This window comes from Mycteria americana, chromosome Z (assembly GCF_035582795.1).
Source record: "Mycteria americana isolate JAX WOST 10 ecotype Jacksonville Zoo and Gardens chromosome Z, USCA_MyAme_1.0, whole genome shotgun sequence".
Taxonomy (NCBI): domain Eukaryota; kingdom Metazoa; phylum Chordata; class Aves; order Ciconiiformes; family Ciconiidae; genus Mycteria; species Mycteria americana.
The window spans coordinates 21,180,443-21,197,469 of NC_134396.1; the positions used below are offsets into that span (position 1 = coordinate 21,180,443).

General features: G+C 37.1%; 1 protein-coding gene across 3 annotated transcripts in view; it reads right to left on the minus strand.

Annotated features, from left to right (window-relative positions):
* Positions 1 to 1,983: 1,983 nt before the first annotated feature.
* The window catches only part of FCHO2 (FCH and mu domain containing endocytic adaptor 2), a 96,355-nt gene continuing 81,311 nt past the window's right edge, over positions 1,984 to 17,027 (minus strand). For all 3 annotated transcript variants that reach the window (XM_075526329.1, XM_075526328.1, XM_075526330.1), the window contains 7 exons: positions 13,867 to 13,978; positions 13,092 to 13,247; positions 10,873 to 11,005; positions 7,941 to 8,140; positions 5,656 to 5,720; positions 2,973 to 3,137; positions 1,984 to 2,734 (listed from right to left, as the gene is read on the minus strand). In XM_075526329.1, the coding sequence (XP_075382444.1) occupies positions 2,712 to 2,734; positions 2,973 to 3,137; positions 5,656 to 5,720; positions 7,941 to 8,140; positions 10,873 to 11,005; positions 13,092 to 13,247; positions 13,867 to 13,978 (854 nt within the window). In that variant the 3' untranslated portion in view covers positions 1,984 to 2,711. The remainder of the gene's footprint in view (positions 2,735 to 2,972; positions 3,138 to 5,655; positions 5,721 to 7,940; positions 8,141 to 10,872; positions 11,006 to 13,091; positions 13,248 to 13,866; positions 13,979 to 17,027) is intronic.

Below are 17,027 nucleotides of genomic sequence, written 5' to 3' on the forward strand. Positions count from 1 at the left end.
TTTTTCCTGTGCACTCAACAAAATACAGGCTTATTAAGGAAGTTAGGGAATGTACAGCATTTGATAGCAGTATTTACAGAGAGCAGCTCGTGTCTATGAAGTCGAGATTTTTCTCATAAACATATCTGCAGTTTTGCCTAATCGAGGTTATTAGTTAAGCATATCAATTTAGTAAAGGCATAAGCCATTGAGACATCTCAGGCATTCCAGTTTAGTAAAGATGCAGCTCTTTACAGAAGTCATCTTTCCACCCACCTTCTCTGTAGTGTTTTTTAAATATATACAAGAGTTCGTATATTATCTCTATCCCTTATCACTTAAAAAATCAATTAACACTTTTAAAATGTTCAATACAGGCATAGTTTTGTTCGATTATCTTATTGCTTAGAAGCTCTGTGGGACTAACTGCAAAAGTATAGGCAATATAAATCAGCATTTAAATTATATATTACATGTTTATTATGGGTGCAAATTTTTTTAAAATTTACATTTTATGAAAAATTGTATTTACAGTTTTTGTACGATAAACTTGTATGCTCTAATTTACAGTCTGACGTAGTAACAATTCATAAAAATTCAGATCCTTTAGAGTTGTGTTTACAAATTAATTTTCTTAGGAGGCAGCTACAATGGATATTGCTGTATACACAAGCAAGAACCAGCTTGCTACATATGTGTTTTTTATCAGATAGCTACATGTACTTTTTACATTGTTTTTGAATTTCTTTACAAAAAGTCTCTATAAAGTTGTATGGCTTCAAAATTGTAACCTGCACCCAATGCAAATGTATGTATGATCACCTGAATGAAGGCTAGTTTAAAAGTGCTGAAACATAACTACTTCATTTAACTTAGAAATGAAAGTAATACTTGATTAAAAATAGCAGTACAGTTTTGGGTTTTCATTAATAAAGTATTGTCGTGTTAAATACAGTTTGATTGCAAAGCAGATTACAATTAAGATTCCAGTAAAAAGACTGTACCATTTTATGAGTTAGAAATTTACCATTCAATAAGATTAGCAAATTAAGAGCCAAATATACTCTTCCAATCAAATCTACAGTACAGTATGTGCTTAGTGCTAAGAACGGAACTCTCGTCTGCAAAAGTGTGTAGTATACATTAGAATTTATGTAGCCTCTACAAAGCTTAATTTATTTTAATGCTTCAGCAGTCCAATTCATTACTGTTTTGCATGAATTAGTTCAATAATGTTTTATTGTTTTAATAGAGAATTTGAAATAGATATTGGTATTCAAAATGGTCATATGAAATTCCCACGTGCAGGTTATTGAATTATTTTGCCCCAATACTTTTGATTTCGGCATTGAAAAAATACTTGATAATAAAAATACATAGAAGATTTTCTAAATTAGTGACTTGCTTTAAAAAAAGTTAATAATGTGTCACTTCCCTGTGCTTAGGCTGTGGCAAGCAGATTAGATGACAATGCAAATATTAAAATTCGTGGTTATAGAAAAAAATTAAACTAATAAAAATCGCAGTACTTGTCATCCTGCTGCCATGAAATACCCTTCTAAAATGCTATTCCTCCCAAAGTACTATGTTTACATTCACATCACACAACCCCAAAAGCACTCAAAGTCCGAAGACTTGCAGTCAAAGTGAAGGGGAATGCTGTTTGCTTTTAAAAGTTTGCTTTTACCATCTTCAGTGATTTTTCAGGATTCTCATCTTTGGTGACATTAAAGTTACTATCTCAAAAGTTTCAAAGTCCTGCATGATGCATCTCCCTTTACTACAGCTATATTTATTGCAATTACCCCATGAGGAAGTAATCCAGTATTTTAAATATCTTTTAAAACAATCTCCAGTTTTTGCAAATCTGCCTTCTATATAAATCCCAGTCAAAGGAATTTTTATAAAGTTGTGTGTATTATACAAACAGCATGCTTTCTTGGATGAAGAGCCAAACTTTGAAAAAGGAAGTGAGGCATGTGAATAACAAATTGGGTAGGCACAGGCTTTTTTTAAAAGGCACAAATGTTATGCAATTCATATAAAAATAAATTAAATCTACAGCATTAATTCAAACAATCACAACGCCCATAAAATTTACTAACTGCAGAAGTAAATCTCTGCTGTCTTTTGCAATTTTGTAACACATTGCACTTAGGAAAAAAACCCTATATAAAACAACTTACATGTTAATAGTATATGATACACGGGCATCAAGTTACATTTCTTTTATACATCTCTAACTCAGCTGGTTTTGTGGCATGAGTGGATAGAAGAACTACATGAGACTTTGCCTCTGCTTTCTTTAAAAACTGGCAATTAAAGAATCTGAAAAATGAATATTACTTATGGAAAGCTTGAATATTTCTTACTTGCTCTCCTACATTTTTAGGTTTAATGTTTACAGTATAACATACAATTTCATACTTTCATTACAACTATGGATAACTATTTTGACTTCCTCTATATAAATTTACTAGAATTTCAACAAATTTTCCCTAATATTGCAGTTGATCATTTACAGACAGTGTTGAAGTTAACTTCAGTGCTATTATAAAGTAATAAAAAGTTTGCAAAATGACTTTTAAAAGTGCATTTTCTGTTTTGTAGTTCAGCCTCAAAGTAGGTCAACATTTTGAAAAAATTAATGCATGTTAAAATAGTGTTTGAAAAGTAGAGAGGGCAGAGTGAGCTTCTTGCACTCCTTTGATCCAATGACCTTCACAGGTACATCAGCAGTCTGCCATATACCGTCCTGAAAAATAAAGGTAGGTTTTTTGCAGTCAGTAGATAGAACAGATTTTGTCAGTATTTTCCTGGGAGCAGTCTGAGTAACTATGGAAAAACAAAAAACCTGTGAAACAGTTTTCAGCCATGTTTTAATGAAAAGCAACTATTTATGTATCACTTATTTAACAGTTTCATATTTTATAATTTAACACTCTAGAATATATAACTATTAATTTGAACCTATAAGCATGTCAGTGTCTTACCAGTGGCAAATCTCTTCTTAAGGAGGGAAAGCCGGTAGCCAGTGCCTACGAGCTCTACATCTACTCCTGAAAGGGTGCTTCCTTCACTAATGAATTGCACTGCAAGTGTTGCTGGTTTACTGGGTCCTTCTGAAAGTTCAAATTTTGCCCTGAGGGATCCAGAACCTATAAAAATAACAAAACTGAAAAGCTAGTTGTTTTGTAAGGACAAGATGATCTCCCCAAATTTTTAGTTGTAAGAAGTGAAACTAACATGGTGACCTTTGAGATCTATTCCTAGCAGCAGTCCTACATCAATTTTCTAAAGAGATGAGAGTACAAGTCTGTTTTTTCCAATATGCTGTTTAAGACAATGACTAGTGAATGATTTAAAGAGAAACAATACACATTTCTGCAAGATTATACAGAATGTGTTATCAGACAGCACGGTCATCTCATAAGAGATTAGGTACTCTCTATGTTAAAGTACATAGATACTTTAAATATCTGATTGGACCCTATAATGATCATTTATGCTTGCTGGTCTGTAAGGACTTAATACCACCTACCTCATATGTAGTATTTTTCATTAGCAGATTTGAAAGTACATCAGAATATTTAAATGTTGTCATGATCTGTCTGGATGAATGTACATGAACAAAACCATTGGAAGAAATGCAGCTATACAGTAATGTACCCAGAGGAAGGAAATTCTTATTTTTCTAATAAAGACAAGGTCTGATTAAATACTTTTCCCCACAAATTTCAGTTGATTTTTCAGAGACAGTGGTGAAGTGTCATCACTTCGATGCTATTATAAAGCAGTAGTAGTTCAAAATTACTTTAAGTACATTTCTGTAGTCAATGCAAGGCATTTTAAAAAACCCACAACATTGTCACTAGTCTTTTTCTAGTTCTTAAACAAGGCTTTTCTTGTTCTTGCAAACTATGCTGGGAAAAATGAGATTTAAATAATAGTGGAATAATTAAAGTTAAGTATTTTTACTTCTTTAAAACAACTTGCTACTCCTAGTCAATACGAACTGCTAAATGATGAGGAAAGTTAGTAACGGAAATGTTGCTGGGGTAAAAGTGCGAATTAATGAATGAAATTGTTTTATGCAATGGCTTCTTGATAAATTTGGCTTAAGGTCCATTTCATTTCTTCAGTAGGTCTGTCATAGTTTGAGTAAATTGGAACTTCTTTCCACTGTAAGTATGGAAACTCATATATTCAAGTGCTTTGAAGATTTGTTCTGTGTTTCATCTCTCTCTGCAATTGACAGCTCACATAATGTGTTGGACCATAAAAATCTCAAAACATTTTCCCACCCTATACACCAGAATAAAGACAACTTCAAGATGTTTGTCCTAATATTAACAATGTTTGTACAACTTCTCCCTTTGTTTCTGTAAGACCAACATAGTATTACTTCCTCTTAAACACTGACTTGTGAGTACTATGTTTTTATACTCAAAGAAAAGGGGAAGAAAGATGGTGGGAAGAGAAGGGAATATAGCAGAAGCAGTGGGATATGTGCAAGTCTGCTGAACACACACAAGATGCAATCGCATCACTGGCAGCCCATTTTATGATGCTCTGCAAGTGTACAGTAGCTCTTCATCTGGCTGCATTTGTGGTTTAGTATGATTTTTTCTTTTAAAAGAAGCTCCACAGTTTGGAAAGGCGGGGGGGGGGGGGGGGGGGGGGAGGGCTATCCCTATGTAATCATAATGGAAGACAGATGGCAAAGAACTGTGAGGTCAGTGAATTACAAAGTACACCAACAACCTCTGTCACATAAAATTCTCTCTGATTTTGTTTGAATGATGACGACAACTTTGCAGCATTTGTGGGAATAGAATAGGTCTTCCCTTTCCAGGCTTGTGGTTTCTATATGAACCAAGTCATATTTACAAGCAAATCTATGCTTTCATAATGCCCTTCACTAAATTCTTAATGGGGGTAAAGGCCTTTCCTTTACACCATGAGTTCATTTCTCCACAGAGGCTTTGAGGATGAGATGCCTTCCTTTGGCCCCTCTTTTTCTGCTTCAGGAAAACATTGCACCTGCAAGGGCTGTGACATCAACTGGACCTCAGGGAAAGGCAGCTGGGCAGAGAACAGCTATTGGTACCTTACAAAATGCTGTATAAATTACCACTCTGAGCAGATATGCAGAGCTTCGTTTTTTTCCCTGGAGTTGTATATGGTCAAAACAAAGCCCCTCAAAGTGTTGGTCAGGAATCATCTATTGTTGAGTCTATCTCAGCACAGGACTTTTGGATCTTTTTTTTTTTCCTTCCCCCCAGTTCTTCCACTTACCTCTACTTTATTTCAATTGTCAGTGTGTGGAAAGACACAGATATTAAACATATTTTCCTTTGAATAACTGCTTATTTCCAAATAGCATTGATGTAATAATTTCCTATCCAGTCTAACTTCTGTTTTAGAGCTACTAACTGCTTTCAGGGGGCTTCACTATTTTTCCTTTTATAGCTAATTAATAAATTTATATTTTGACATCTCACTGTTAATGGAATCTTTCAGGAGGAAATTAATTGAGAAGAAGGTGAAGTGGTAAACAGGATACAGCATGAGAAGATGAGTAAACAGGCATGAGGGTGCAGAGGCTAAAATGATTACCTTTTTACTGTTACAGTTTTTCTGTACAAGAAAACAAAACAAAAGAGTGCAACTTGCCTCCATTCTCAGACTTCTCCGAAATGCTAGATATTTTCCAATATGCTTTCATCTGGTCTGCATTCCTGTAAGAGAATGGTAGGTTAGTTATAAGCAGCAGTTTTAGCATATTAATTCCCTAGATTTACACTGGTATGTTGCAGACATCTCTAAACAGAGGTTTATAAAAACACTTGATCATTTTAAGGTAAGTTTGTGAAAAACTGTCAAAGCAAACAGAAAAAGTGAAGGGTGTGTCTGCATTGACCCAGAGCAGCAGAGCTCAGAAGCACACGCCACCTTTTTATACAGTTAACACTGTCCTATGCCGCAGCTATGGCTCCCCGACTCAAACCCCTCAGTAGTCTCAAAGGGTGAGGACAGGCCAAACACCCTGGAAGCAGTTTGAAAGCTATGTCTTTATGCTTCATGACGACGGTATGAGGGGGAGCAATGTTGATTGCTCTCCCCTATGTGAGACTTCTGGCAGCATGAATTTTATTCCATTTCCATTCTAGTAAAACTAGTCAGCATAGATACAGGGTTTAAGCTAACTTCTGATGCTGTAAAGGGGCATAAAAGGGCACCAGGCACCAGAGTCTCTCAGCTGACAGGGCATTTTAACTCCTGGAGCACTATGCAGCAGTTCCACCAAAGGGATGTCGACAATTTAAAGCTGTGAGCAGCATGAAGTCCTGATAGGTTTGAAATTGCTTTTGGCTTTGGTATAGCAGGAGTGAAAGCTTACACAAGTAGCACAGATGGTAGCGGTTACTTGCAGGAAGTCAAGTTTGATTTTTAAAAAAACACTGATTTTTAAAAAACCAAAAACCCACCACCCAATCCACTAGACCAAACAGGTAGCACAACACAAATACTAGGGCTGCCTGGGACATGACTGGGGTTTTGTTTGGTTGGTTGGTTGGGTTTTTTTTTGGTCAGCTTTCCAGGCTCAGAATTCTGGACTTCAGTAGTTGCCTAGGTGAAAGAGGGAGAATCTGGGCTCAAGTCCCTTAATCTGATGAATCTGTAATGAAACTGTCACTAAGATTTGAGTCTTCCTAGCTAACACTAGGTGTTCTGGGTGGGTGTTCTTGCTCTCACTCAGGCTTTGTTACAGAGGAGGGGCTTGTGGAAGAAGCCTGGGCTGGGAGACTGGCTTCACCACACGTTCTAGTCATGTTGTTCAGGCAGGATACGAACCTGCCCTTGCTCAGAATAAGCTTAAGGTGACTTGGTTAAAAGTATTGCTCCCTTGAAATACCGAGTCAAGAAATATTCAGTCTTGCCTGGATTTTTTCTACTTAAAATGACACTGTATTACTATTTTGTCCAATTAACACATTTAAATGTATTGCCTCCAGAAACATCAGAAACCATCTGATAAATGCATCACGTTTATTTATCTTCTGAACCTTGCTTTATAAGGTAAGCTGATCTATAAGTAACAAGGTTACCGAAGCCTAACTTCCTTCAACTTGGTATTTTTTTCCCTCTTCACATTAAAAAGACCCTCTTGGAAATAAACAGTCCAGGAATTACATTACAGCTGGGCAAGTACCTACGTGCTGCCAAACCACAGGCGCAGTCGTTGAATTCTGCTCACCTTTTGCTCCAGGGATGTACTGCTCTGCCTAGTCCCACTACCCTCTGCTTGTTTTCACAAACTTGTAGAAACATAATTACCTGAGCTCTGTGTCTCACTTCAAGTGCTACTGTAAATGCAGGCTTAGAAGGTGGTGGCAGGTAGCTGTTGGTCAGACAATAATCTGCATGATGCTTGAAGTGAGAGACAGTGCTACCTGGCTTATGAAAAGCTCCTCAGTTACTGAGGTTTGTTTTAAAACCATTTCAATTAGAAGCTAATTTTTAAGCTAGAACAATCAGGAAATCCTTTTAAGAACTGCATTTCTTCTACTCTTTCTATATAATCCATGTAATCGATACATATATACACACACACACACACAAAATGTTTTTTAACCATTAAGAGATTTTCGTTTCAAATTACTGTCTTAAAAATGTCTGTCCTGTCTATTGGCCAAAAGAAAGCAAATATTGGAAATTTCATAAAGGCTTGTATTATTACACAGTTGGAATGGGTGCATATTGTCTCATTTTAGTTTATGTGAATTGGCTGCACATGATCCGTTCAGACCAGAAAACGTCCTAAACATCTGATACTACACATTTTATCAAGACAAAAAAATTAGCTGTTTCTTCCAGTGAAATTTTTCAGACTGTCTGTGACACTAATGAATACACTGACATGAATCTGAAATAATTAAAAAAAGTATTAATATTACCATTTTGCAGGTGGAAGTGATTGCATGTTTGTTACTCCTCCGTCTACTGGTACCACAACCTGGACATTAGACAGCATACTAGGCACATTCATAGACTCTGGATTGTACTTATAATCCACTCTCACATCAGTAGTGCTAGCATTACATTTCCAGTAAGTTGCAAGATTCAAGGGAGTGGACTGGATGCCATTTGAAGATACCTGTAAAAGAATAAACCATTGAAAGTGGCTTAATTAAAACATTCCCCTTTTGGGCAGAATTAGGGAATGATGGTAATGAATATAACTCTAAATCCTGACAAAAGATCAAGAGAACGATTGACCTCTGTGTGCTTAATTGGAGAATTCTGAAGACTGTTGCAGCCTAAAGTAATTTCTGTACTTTTAGTTTTAAATTAGAATAATTAAAGAAAAGGTTTAAACTGCCTCTGGCCCATGAGGCTTCTTCCTGTTCTGGCTTTTATAAGTCAAAATAGTTTTGTTTTAGTCTTGTGTTCTGCCTCACACAAGAAGCATGCTTGCGGCAAAATGAGTTCATTCTTAGCAGTTGTGTGCCATACCAATTCAGGTGCCCAAGCAGCCAGCAGCAGAGGGCCATACCTGTCATTATGGGACAGGCAGCAAGCAAAACAGCTCTTACCTATTCAAGGCATTATTTCTCTGCTGCAGGAGGGCTGGATGCTGCTGCTTCTGCAGCTGAGCTTGTGCTACTGCCCTGCTGCATCTCTGCCACCTTCCTAGTCTACTTGAGGAACCTTCTATGTCCTGGTGCCCCTCTTGCCTTTCCTTGGCAGCCCAGAACCTTTTCTATCTGCCAGGGCTTCTGCATGCCAATGCCTCATTTTCCCCCAACAGTAAAGATCTTAAATAGATATCATTCTTCCATGGTACTCATTTCTGCAATCCAAAGAAATGTTTTGTTCCTTCCATCTTTCATAGGAATTCTGTGTACCTAACATGCTTTTTATAGATTCAGTATGCCAAGTTTTTAAACTATATTGTGGAATATAGTTTATGTGGGATGTGGAAACTACAATGGTATTAATAGCTGGACTGACAGGTTCTTTTTTTTTTTTTGATGTAGACAGTTGTCTCCGATGTTCAACCATTTCAATGCAGGCCTAGCAAATCCCTGTTCTCCCTCTGAGGTGAGTCTGTCTTGAATTTTCATGAAGATTTTTTATTGATAGCCAGAACATCTTCTCACAGATTCACAGAATAGTTGAGGTTGGAAGGGACCTCTGGAGGTCATCTGGTCCAACTCCCCTGCTCAAGCAGGGCCACCTCGAGCCAGCTGCCCAGGACCATGACCAGATGGCTTTTGAATATCTCCAAGGAGGGAGACTCCACCACGCCTCTGGGCAACCTGTTCCACTGCTCAGTCAACCTCACAGGGAAAAAGTGTTTCCTGATCTTCAGAGGGAATCTCCTGTGGTCCTGTCACTGGGCATCACTGGAAAGAGCCTGGCTCCATCCTCTTTACACCCTCCCTTCAGATATTTGTATACTTTGCTAAGATCCCCCCGAGCCTTCCCTTCTCCAGGCTGAACAGTCCCAGCTCTCTCAGCCGTTCCTCACGGAAGAGATGGTCCAGACCCTTCATCATCTTTGTGGCCCTTTCCTGGACTCTCTCCAGTATGTCCATGTCTCTTTTGCAATGAACAACCCAGAACTGGACACAGTACTCCAGGTGTGGCCTCACCACTGCTGAGTAGAGGGCAAGGATCACCTCCCTTGACCTACTAGCAATACTTGTCCTAATGCAGCCCAGGAGACCATCTGCTGCCTTTGCAGCAAGGGCACATTGTTGGCTCATGTTCAACATGGTGTCCCCCAGAACCGCCAGGTCCTTTTCTGCCAAGCTGATTTCCAGCTGGGAGGACCCCAGCATATATCAATGCATGGGGTTGTTCCTCCCCAGGTGCACTTCTCCTTGGTGAGCTTCTTGAGATTCCTGTCAGCCCATTTCTCCCGCCTGTCGGGGTCCCTCTGGAGGGCAGAATGACCCTCTGGTATATCCAGAGGGTCCTCCCAGTTCGGTGTCATCAGCAAACTTGCTGAGGGTACACCCTGCCCCACCATCCAGATCATTAATGAAGATGTTCAACAGGACTGTAAACTCAGTATTGTCCCCTGGGGTATACTCCTAGTTACTGGCCTTCAACTAGACTTCATGCCACTGACCATCACCCTCTGGGCCTGGCTGTTCAGCCAGTTTTCAAGCCACCTTAGTGTCTGCTCATCCAGCCTGTACTTCATCAGCTTCTCCATGAGGATGCTATGGGAGACAGTGTCGAAAGCCTTCCTGAAGTCTAAGTAGACAATATCCACTGCTCTCCCCTCATCCACCAGGCCAGTCATTTCATCACAGAAGTTTATCAAGTTGGTCAAGCATGACTTTCCCTTGGTAAATCCATGCTGACTACTCCTCATGACCTTCTTGTCCTTCATGTGCCTGTAAATCGTTTCCAGGATGAGATGTTCCATTATGCTGTGAGAGGTGAGAACGTCATACATTCTCATATATTAAAATTCATCAGCTACAGCATCCAAAAGTTATGCAATTACAAAAATCAAAGACAGTACAACTACAAACTCAAACAAACCCCCAACAAAACCCCTAAGGAAAATTTGGCTTTGCTAACAAATACCTAAAGAAGCAGTGTTTGAAGCCTGCACACATGAATTGGAGTGAAGTGTGAGCAAGCTGAAACAGGTCATGAATCCAAGGGAATGACATGAAGCATAGTAGGAATGCACTAAGCCTGGGCAGAGCCTATGCATTGTAAACAGTGACATACCCAGAACTGGTCTAGATGAGAGACGACAGTTCATCTGCATGCTACCAGGCAAAGAACAATTCTTTTAATTTCTGTGTAGATATCAAATCTGCCAGAGTTCCTTAAAAAATTCAAAGGGAAAAAAGTGTTTACCTGATACTTTAAAACATCCACATTATAATAGGATGCAGATGGATTCTGCTCTGATAATTTCTTGAGGTAGACAGTTATAGCTTGCATGTTCATCCAAAAATCCTTAGTACTGGAGTCACTTTGTGATTGATCACTGGAACGAAAAAGAAAGGTAGGAGTCAGAAGGCAATACTGAGTTTTATTATTTTGGATGTCTAAAAATTAAGATTAGATCGTTCCTCTTCTTCACTATTTCAAGCAAGAATTTGTTCTAATGATTTATAACACATAATTGTACCTTCCTAAATATTAAGACAAATAACTGCTTGTTGTATCTGGTAAAAATTCTCCTTCCAGGTTGTGGAGCAGTGAGTTTCAGCCACTGATGATCTGCATCACAAGATGGAGTTAATGCTGAATTTGGATTTTACATTTAATAAAACTCAATTTTAATGCAATTAGGTGCCGTGAGGATGTGTGGGAGGTGAGAATGAAAGTGGTATTTGAAAAGGAACGTTATCCAATTTGGAATAAATCCTAAAATCATAATTAGCTTTGGTTATGACATAGCTTCACTAATGCACTGAATTAAGATTGGTGTTGTATGTGTTACCATATTTTCATATATTTGTAGAGAGTGTAAGCTTTCAAAGTGTTTTCAATTAAAAGTGATTTTCAAATTATTATAAACAATTGTTTCTCAGATACTTATAGTTGCAACTGAATCTTAGTAACAATTTATTATATCACTTCTATATGTAGGTAAGAGCACACATGACTGCAGAAGCAAAATGCTGTTTGGGAGCTACTGGAGCTTGGTCTTCTGCAGATCAAGAATATTTTCAGCTCTGGTTGCATCAGGTTTATTTTGAATAAGGGTGAAGCTTTTACGAAAACTGATTCAAAACCAAAATTCAAATCACTCAATGTCTGTGGATACAGTGAGGAACTGCACCCATGCCTAAGGAGGAGTGCAGAGTGTGCCTGCAGAGTGAAAGCTGACAATGAACACCTGGAACACAGTAAATATGACTGCAGTGGGTTGAATGTCCTAGAACAGTGACTTGCATACCAGTAGCATGTCCAATTTACTTAGAATTTGGTTCTCAATACACTGTTGTGGTTAATGAAATTTCCATTTTCAGTAAAACATATAAGTAAACACTTACTTATCACTACAGAGGCTTTCCACAATTTAAATAAATGAAACTAGTAGTAAAATCTTTCTGCTGCTCCACAACCAAGTGCAATTCAAATCAGAAATTCTGACGTCACTACAAATATCACTCCCATTAAAAACTTTAATGTCTATAAACACCAAGCAAATGATACCCTTTGCAGTATATGATGAAAAGTCAAATTATTACCATATGGGTTTAACTTCGTAAATATCCATGACATGCATCCTTTCTAATTAGAGGTGAAGTGTTATAGCACTCAGATAAGAAGACTAGACATTTTCACTTTTTTGCAAAATATACTTTTTCAGTATAATTCACTCTGTCAGATACAGCTCTGCTAACATTTCAGTTATAAACTGTCATGTCACAAAAAGATTACATTTAATTTTGTATGAATCATTCATTACATTAAGTATGAATGATCAAAATGAAATTAAATACAGAAGAATGGATGCATATGGTGTGATTCTTTATTTCAGTAATTTAAAAAATGTAGCATCTAAAAGCATAACTAGTTTTCAAATAATTTCTCCAATTAATTAGGTAGAAACTGCTCAGCTGTAACAGATTTCTGCTGAATATTTACAGCTTTTATAATAGTTCTGTTTTTTAAAGATCTCCAAGTGCTGCGGTTTCAACACTTATCCTTCTCAATCAGCAGCCTTTTTTCTTAAGAATTCTCCCAAGCATGCTGCTACACACCTGAGAGATACAGTTATGTAACGGATCTGATCTACAGTAGAAATGATACAGCTTAAAAATACACTAGTAAGTGACAAATGAGATTAAGTGTAGCTCCTACTACTTGTTTTCCATTTAAGGCTACTGTTTCATCATTTAATCTTACCATTGTTACTACTGTATAAAGTTTCAAGTCCAGTAATCATTGAGATTTTTAATGGTGGCAGTGGAGAGAACTGACCTGAGCAAGATTAATTCAGGAAATTAAATTCTGTATAAGCAAATCAACAAGACTGTAGAGAATTCTGATTTACATATACAACAACTCTCATTTTGCAAATCATGTAGTTTACTATTATATTAAAAAAAATACAAAACCTGTATACAAGTTGTGCATTTGGAAGAATCTGCTCTAGTTTGCTTGTGTTTTTTACCCTGAAGCAGAGCACAGCTGGAGATGGGTTGCTGGTGAAGACTTTAATAATCCCACTTGGGAATGATACTGTCATATCACCAGTAATCTTCACAATACATCTAGAAGAGAATGAAAACATCAGTTTCATTGCAACTTATTAACTGCCTAGTTTTAATACTAATTTTAAAGGAATCACTGTACTTTCACAATCTGATGAACTGAATTAAAAACAGAAGATCTATTTCAAATGAGAGTAATGTGGCACTGTGACAATGTACTATCGCTTTCAACTTGAAAGTCAGATGAAATAAGTAAAGAAAAAAGTTTAGCTGGTTAAGCATACAGTACTCTTGGTGGATATTTTTCAGGCTTTGAAAACATGGCACAACTATGCTTAGGCAAGGCCTAAGTAGCATAGCAAGGGATGTGACAGAGGGAATGAGGTGCTTTTAGCTGCCCAAATTTACATGTAGCACCTACCTGACTATGATAAAAACCCTTCTCATTTTCAGTATTCTCATTGAACACATTTTTGTAAAGCAGGGATATCTGAACTCCTAGTGGGATGCAGGCCAATACAGAGCAATAAGCCACTGTTGTCACTTGTACCAGGGAAAAAAACCCCTTTGAATCCCCCTTCTAATGTAAACACATTTTCCCCCACAATATTAAAAGTTAACCCAGTGTGTTTTCTTATTGTAACTTATTACATTGAAAACAATTCACTATTTAACTAACTTTGTGGGATCTGCTCCTTTAAAGTAGGCGTTAACAGACTCAGTAAGGGCTACTGCAACAGGCAAGGTGTCCTGGTTTCCAAGGCTGACAGGGCTGGGACCACGTGAAACACCTAGAATACATACAGTGTATAGGTTTAATTGTCAAAAAGCTTAGCAACAGATTTCAGAACTGTTGACTACATCTGTCATTTTCACAAGAGGTTACCACCATCAAGGTCACAGTAACATCTGAAGTATTACTTGAAAAGCGTGTAGAAAAATATGAACATTTTATAGTTACAGTACAATTGCACCATCAAAACAGTGCTTAGCAGCCTAAGAAAACAGGATATCAGTATGACATTATGTAAATGGACAGACACAAGGAAATACATATGAGACAGAGGAAAACTGCATTGAAATGGCTACTGATGAAAGTGAAATCAACAGACCTAAAGGAAATTAGACATTGACTAGAATACTTAAAAAAAAATTCCTACTGTATGCTTATTGTATGGAAAAATGTATGATAAAATTGTCACAGAAATGCAAAGAATTCACTTACAGTATGCATGAGCTGACATGCAAATACGTTAATGTACCCCACGTAAGTGAACTGTTGAACATTCTTTTAACTATTTCAGCCAACAAAGATTACAATTCCCAAGCAGAAATTGTTGGAGAAGCCTTCACAGATGCCTGTGCCAACACAACACAGTTCCAATGCATAGCTATAAAAATCAACTCGGACCTCATGCTAAGGCATTTTGAAATGCGTCTGTACAATTAACAAAACTGTCAAAACTGACAAAACTGGTTGTCATGGGATTTTACTTTTCACCAATTTTCTATATGTGTACTGAATATAAAAGACAATACTGGAAATTCTGTCTTTTTATTAGTGCAGCAACGTAGTGGAGAGCATCTTATTAATTTTTTGTACCAGTGCTGAAATGGCCTGTGTCACATAATTTTATTTATCACAAAGGAGGCACAATCTTTCTCTTTTCATGAGCAAAATAAGAAATTTTTCTTTCATACCATAAATTAGAAGCAAAATGATTCTGTATAATATTGCTTATGGCAAACTAACTCTATTTACTCTAAAACAGTGGCTGCACCTGTTAAGCTCTTTCAGAAGCAAAAAGGAAGTTGGGACCTTGTTCTTCACAGAAGGTCTAATACCTCATATTAGACCTTAAATTCAGAGATAAGTGAAAGAAGTAGTAACAAGAAAGTAAAAGATAGGATTTGGTCTAATGCTGCTTCCTCATACCTCACTCTCCATCATGATTTCTTGCCTAAGGTAGTAAAATGTTCAGATTACTTCTCAGCACCATGAAAAAAATCTTAGTGCAACATTTAGGCCTCTTTAGATCAAAAGTGATACTCTAGTCACAAGTGTTCAAACCCAAAAATTCTTAGATGAATGAAATATTATGATGCTGGCTACAAAACACTGATTTATTTATTTTTTTCACTATGAACAGTAGGTTGTTTTTATTTATTCTTTCAGACAATACATGGGTCATGTTTCCAAAGTTTTCTTTCTCTCCCTGAAAACTACCAGTAAAAGCTGTGATTGTCAATAGTCTCAGAAATCCAGAAATCATGATTTCAAGAAGCAAATGCACAATAAAATAATGAGTTAACAACAACCAGAATTTCTGTTGGGTGAAATACTGAACTCCAGAAATACTGAACTGCACCAAAGCCAAAATATGCACTCAATGAATGTGGCACTATGGTTGCCAGGGTGTTTTACTGTCTTTTTCCCCCGATTTATTAAGGAACAACAAACAATTGCAGAGCAGATAGGAGGTGATTACCCTGTATTAATTACACCAGATAGTTTACAGATGTATAAATTATTTTTAAATCTTTTGCTTATAATGGCCTTGTGTATATTTGAAAATTGTATAAATTGTGTACATTGATATTTGAAAATCATGCAGAGTAATGCAAATGATATTCCTATCAGTAAAAGAGAAATACTGATTTCTTGACTGAACAGTGAAATTTATTAGGAATAACAACACTATTTTTAATTTTTGGGGGAACACCGAAGCAAATATATATATATGTATATACATTTCTCTGAGATGTATTTGAGGGACTACAAATGAGATAGCTTCTCTCTTATTTGCTGTGCCCCCACTGTTTGTCACCCTTTGATTCATAAAAATGTATGCGTTTTACTAAAAGCCAATAAACTGAAACAAACATAACTGCTTAACCTAACGCTGGAAGTCATAATTTTGTTGCCTTGCTGCTGGAAATACAATGTAATGCAGTGATATCCAGCTTCAGGGCCTTCCTTTTCTGTTGCGAGTGCTCAGAAGGATAGGACATCACAGAGCTGTGCCAAGGCGGCCTCGCTGCATCCTGGGCTACAGCCCAGCTCAAGGCTCCAGTTCTAGCACCTTCAGCAGTGACAGCAAAGCTGGCTTTGGTGCCCTGCCACCTGCCTCAGCCCTGACCACCATTAACAGCCCCTGAGCTGTGCTGACACAACAGCTAGTGACACAGCCATGCAGACAGTTGTGGAGGTTGCCAACTCAAGGAGGTTGCCAAACTGCAGAATAAAAGACTGTGTCATTGGTCATAAAAAGGGCAAATAAAGCAAGCTGATCAAATTATTTTAGCTCAGTTTAGGAACAAAGATTCATACAATTTTAATATTGGCTAAATGGCTATCATGAAAATAAATTTTATTTTAAAAAATATTACCTTTATTATGGGTATCTTCAAAGATTTGTATTATATGTAAACACAGAAACATTTTTACCTACTTAACTTATGAGAATAAGGGTTGCCAAAGTAAAAATGGTTTCACTTTACTTGAAAGAAAGTAGTAATGACAAATGAAAGAAGCAAGACCAAGTTTCAGCTTGTTTGGGGCAGGGGAGGAGGGAATAGATAGAAGATTACATTATATAAAAACAGTTATATAAAGTCTTGATGATTTCAGCAACATACAACTTGTTAAGTAGTTGAGCTTTCAAACTACTTGTATTTTCCAGATACCAGAAATCACTGGAGAAACTTGTTTCAAAAGAAATACAATTTTATTAGGTGTAGTGTATTAGGATGATTAGTTAACATGTAAATCTCCTTTCAGTATGATACCTAGTGGTGTCTCACAAAGCTTTTCAATTGTAGGAAGATTTCCAATCAAAA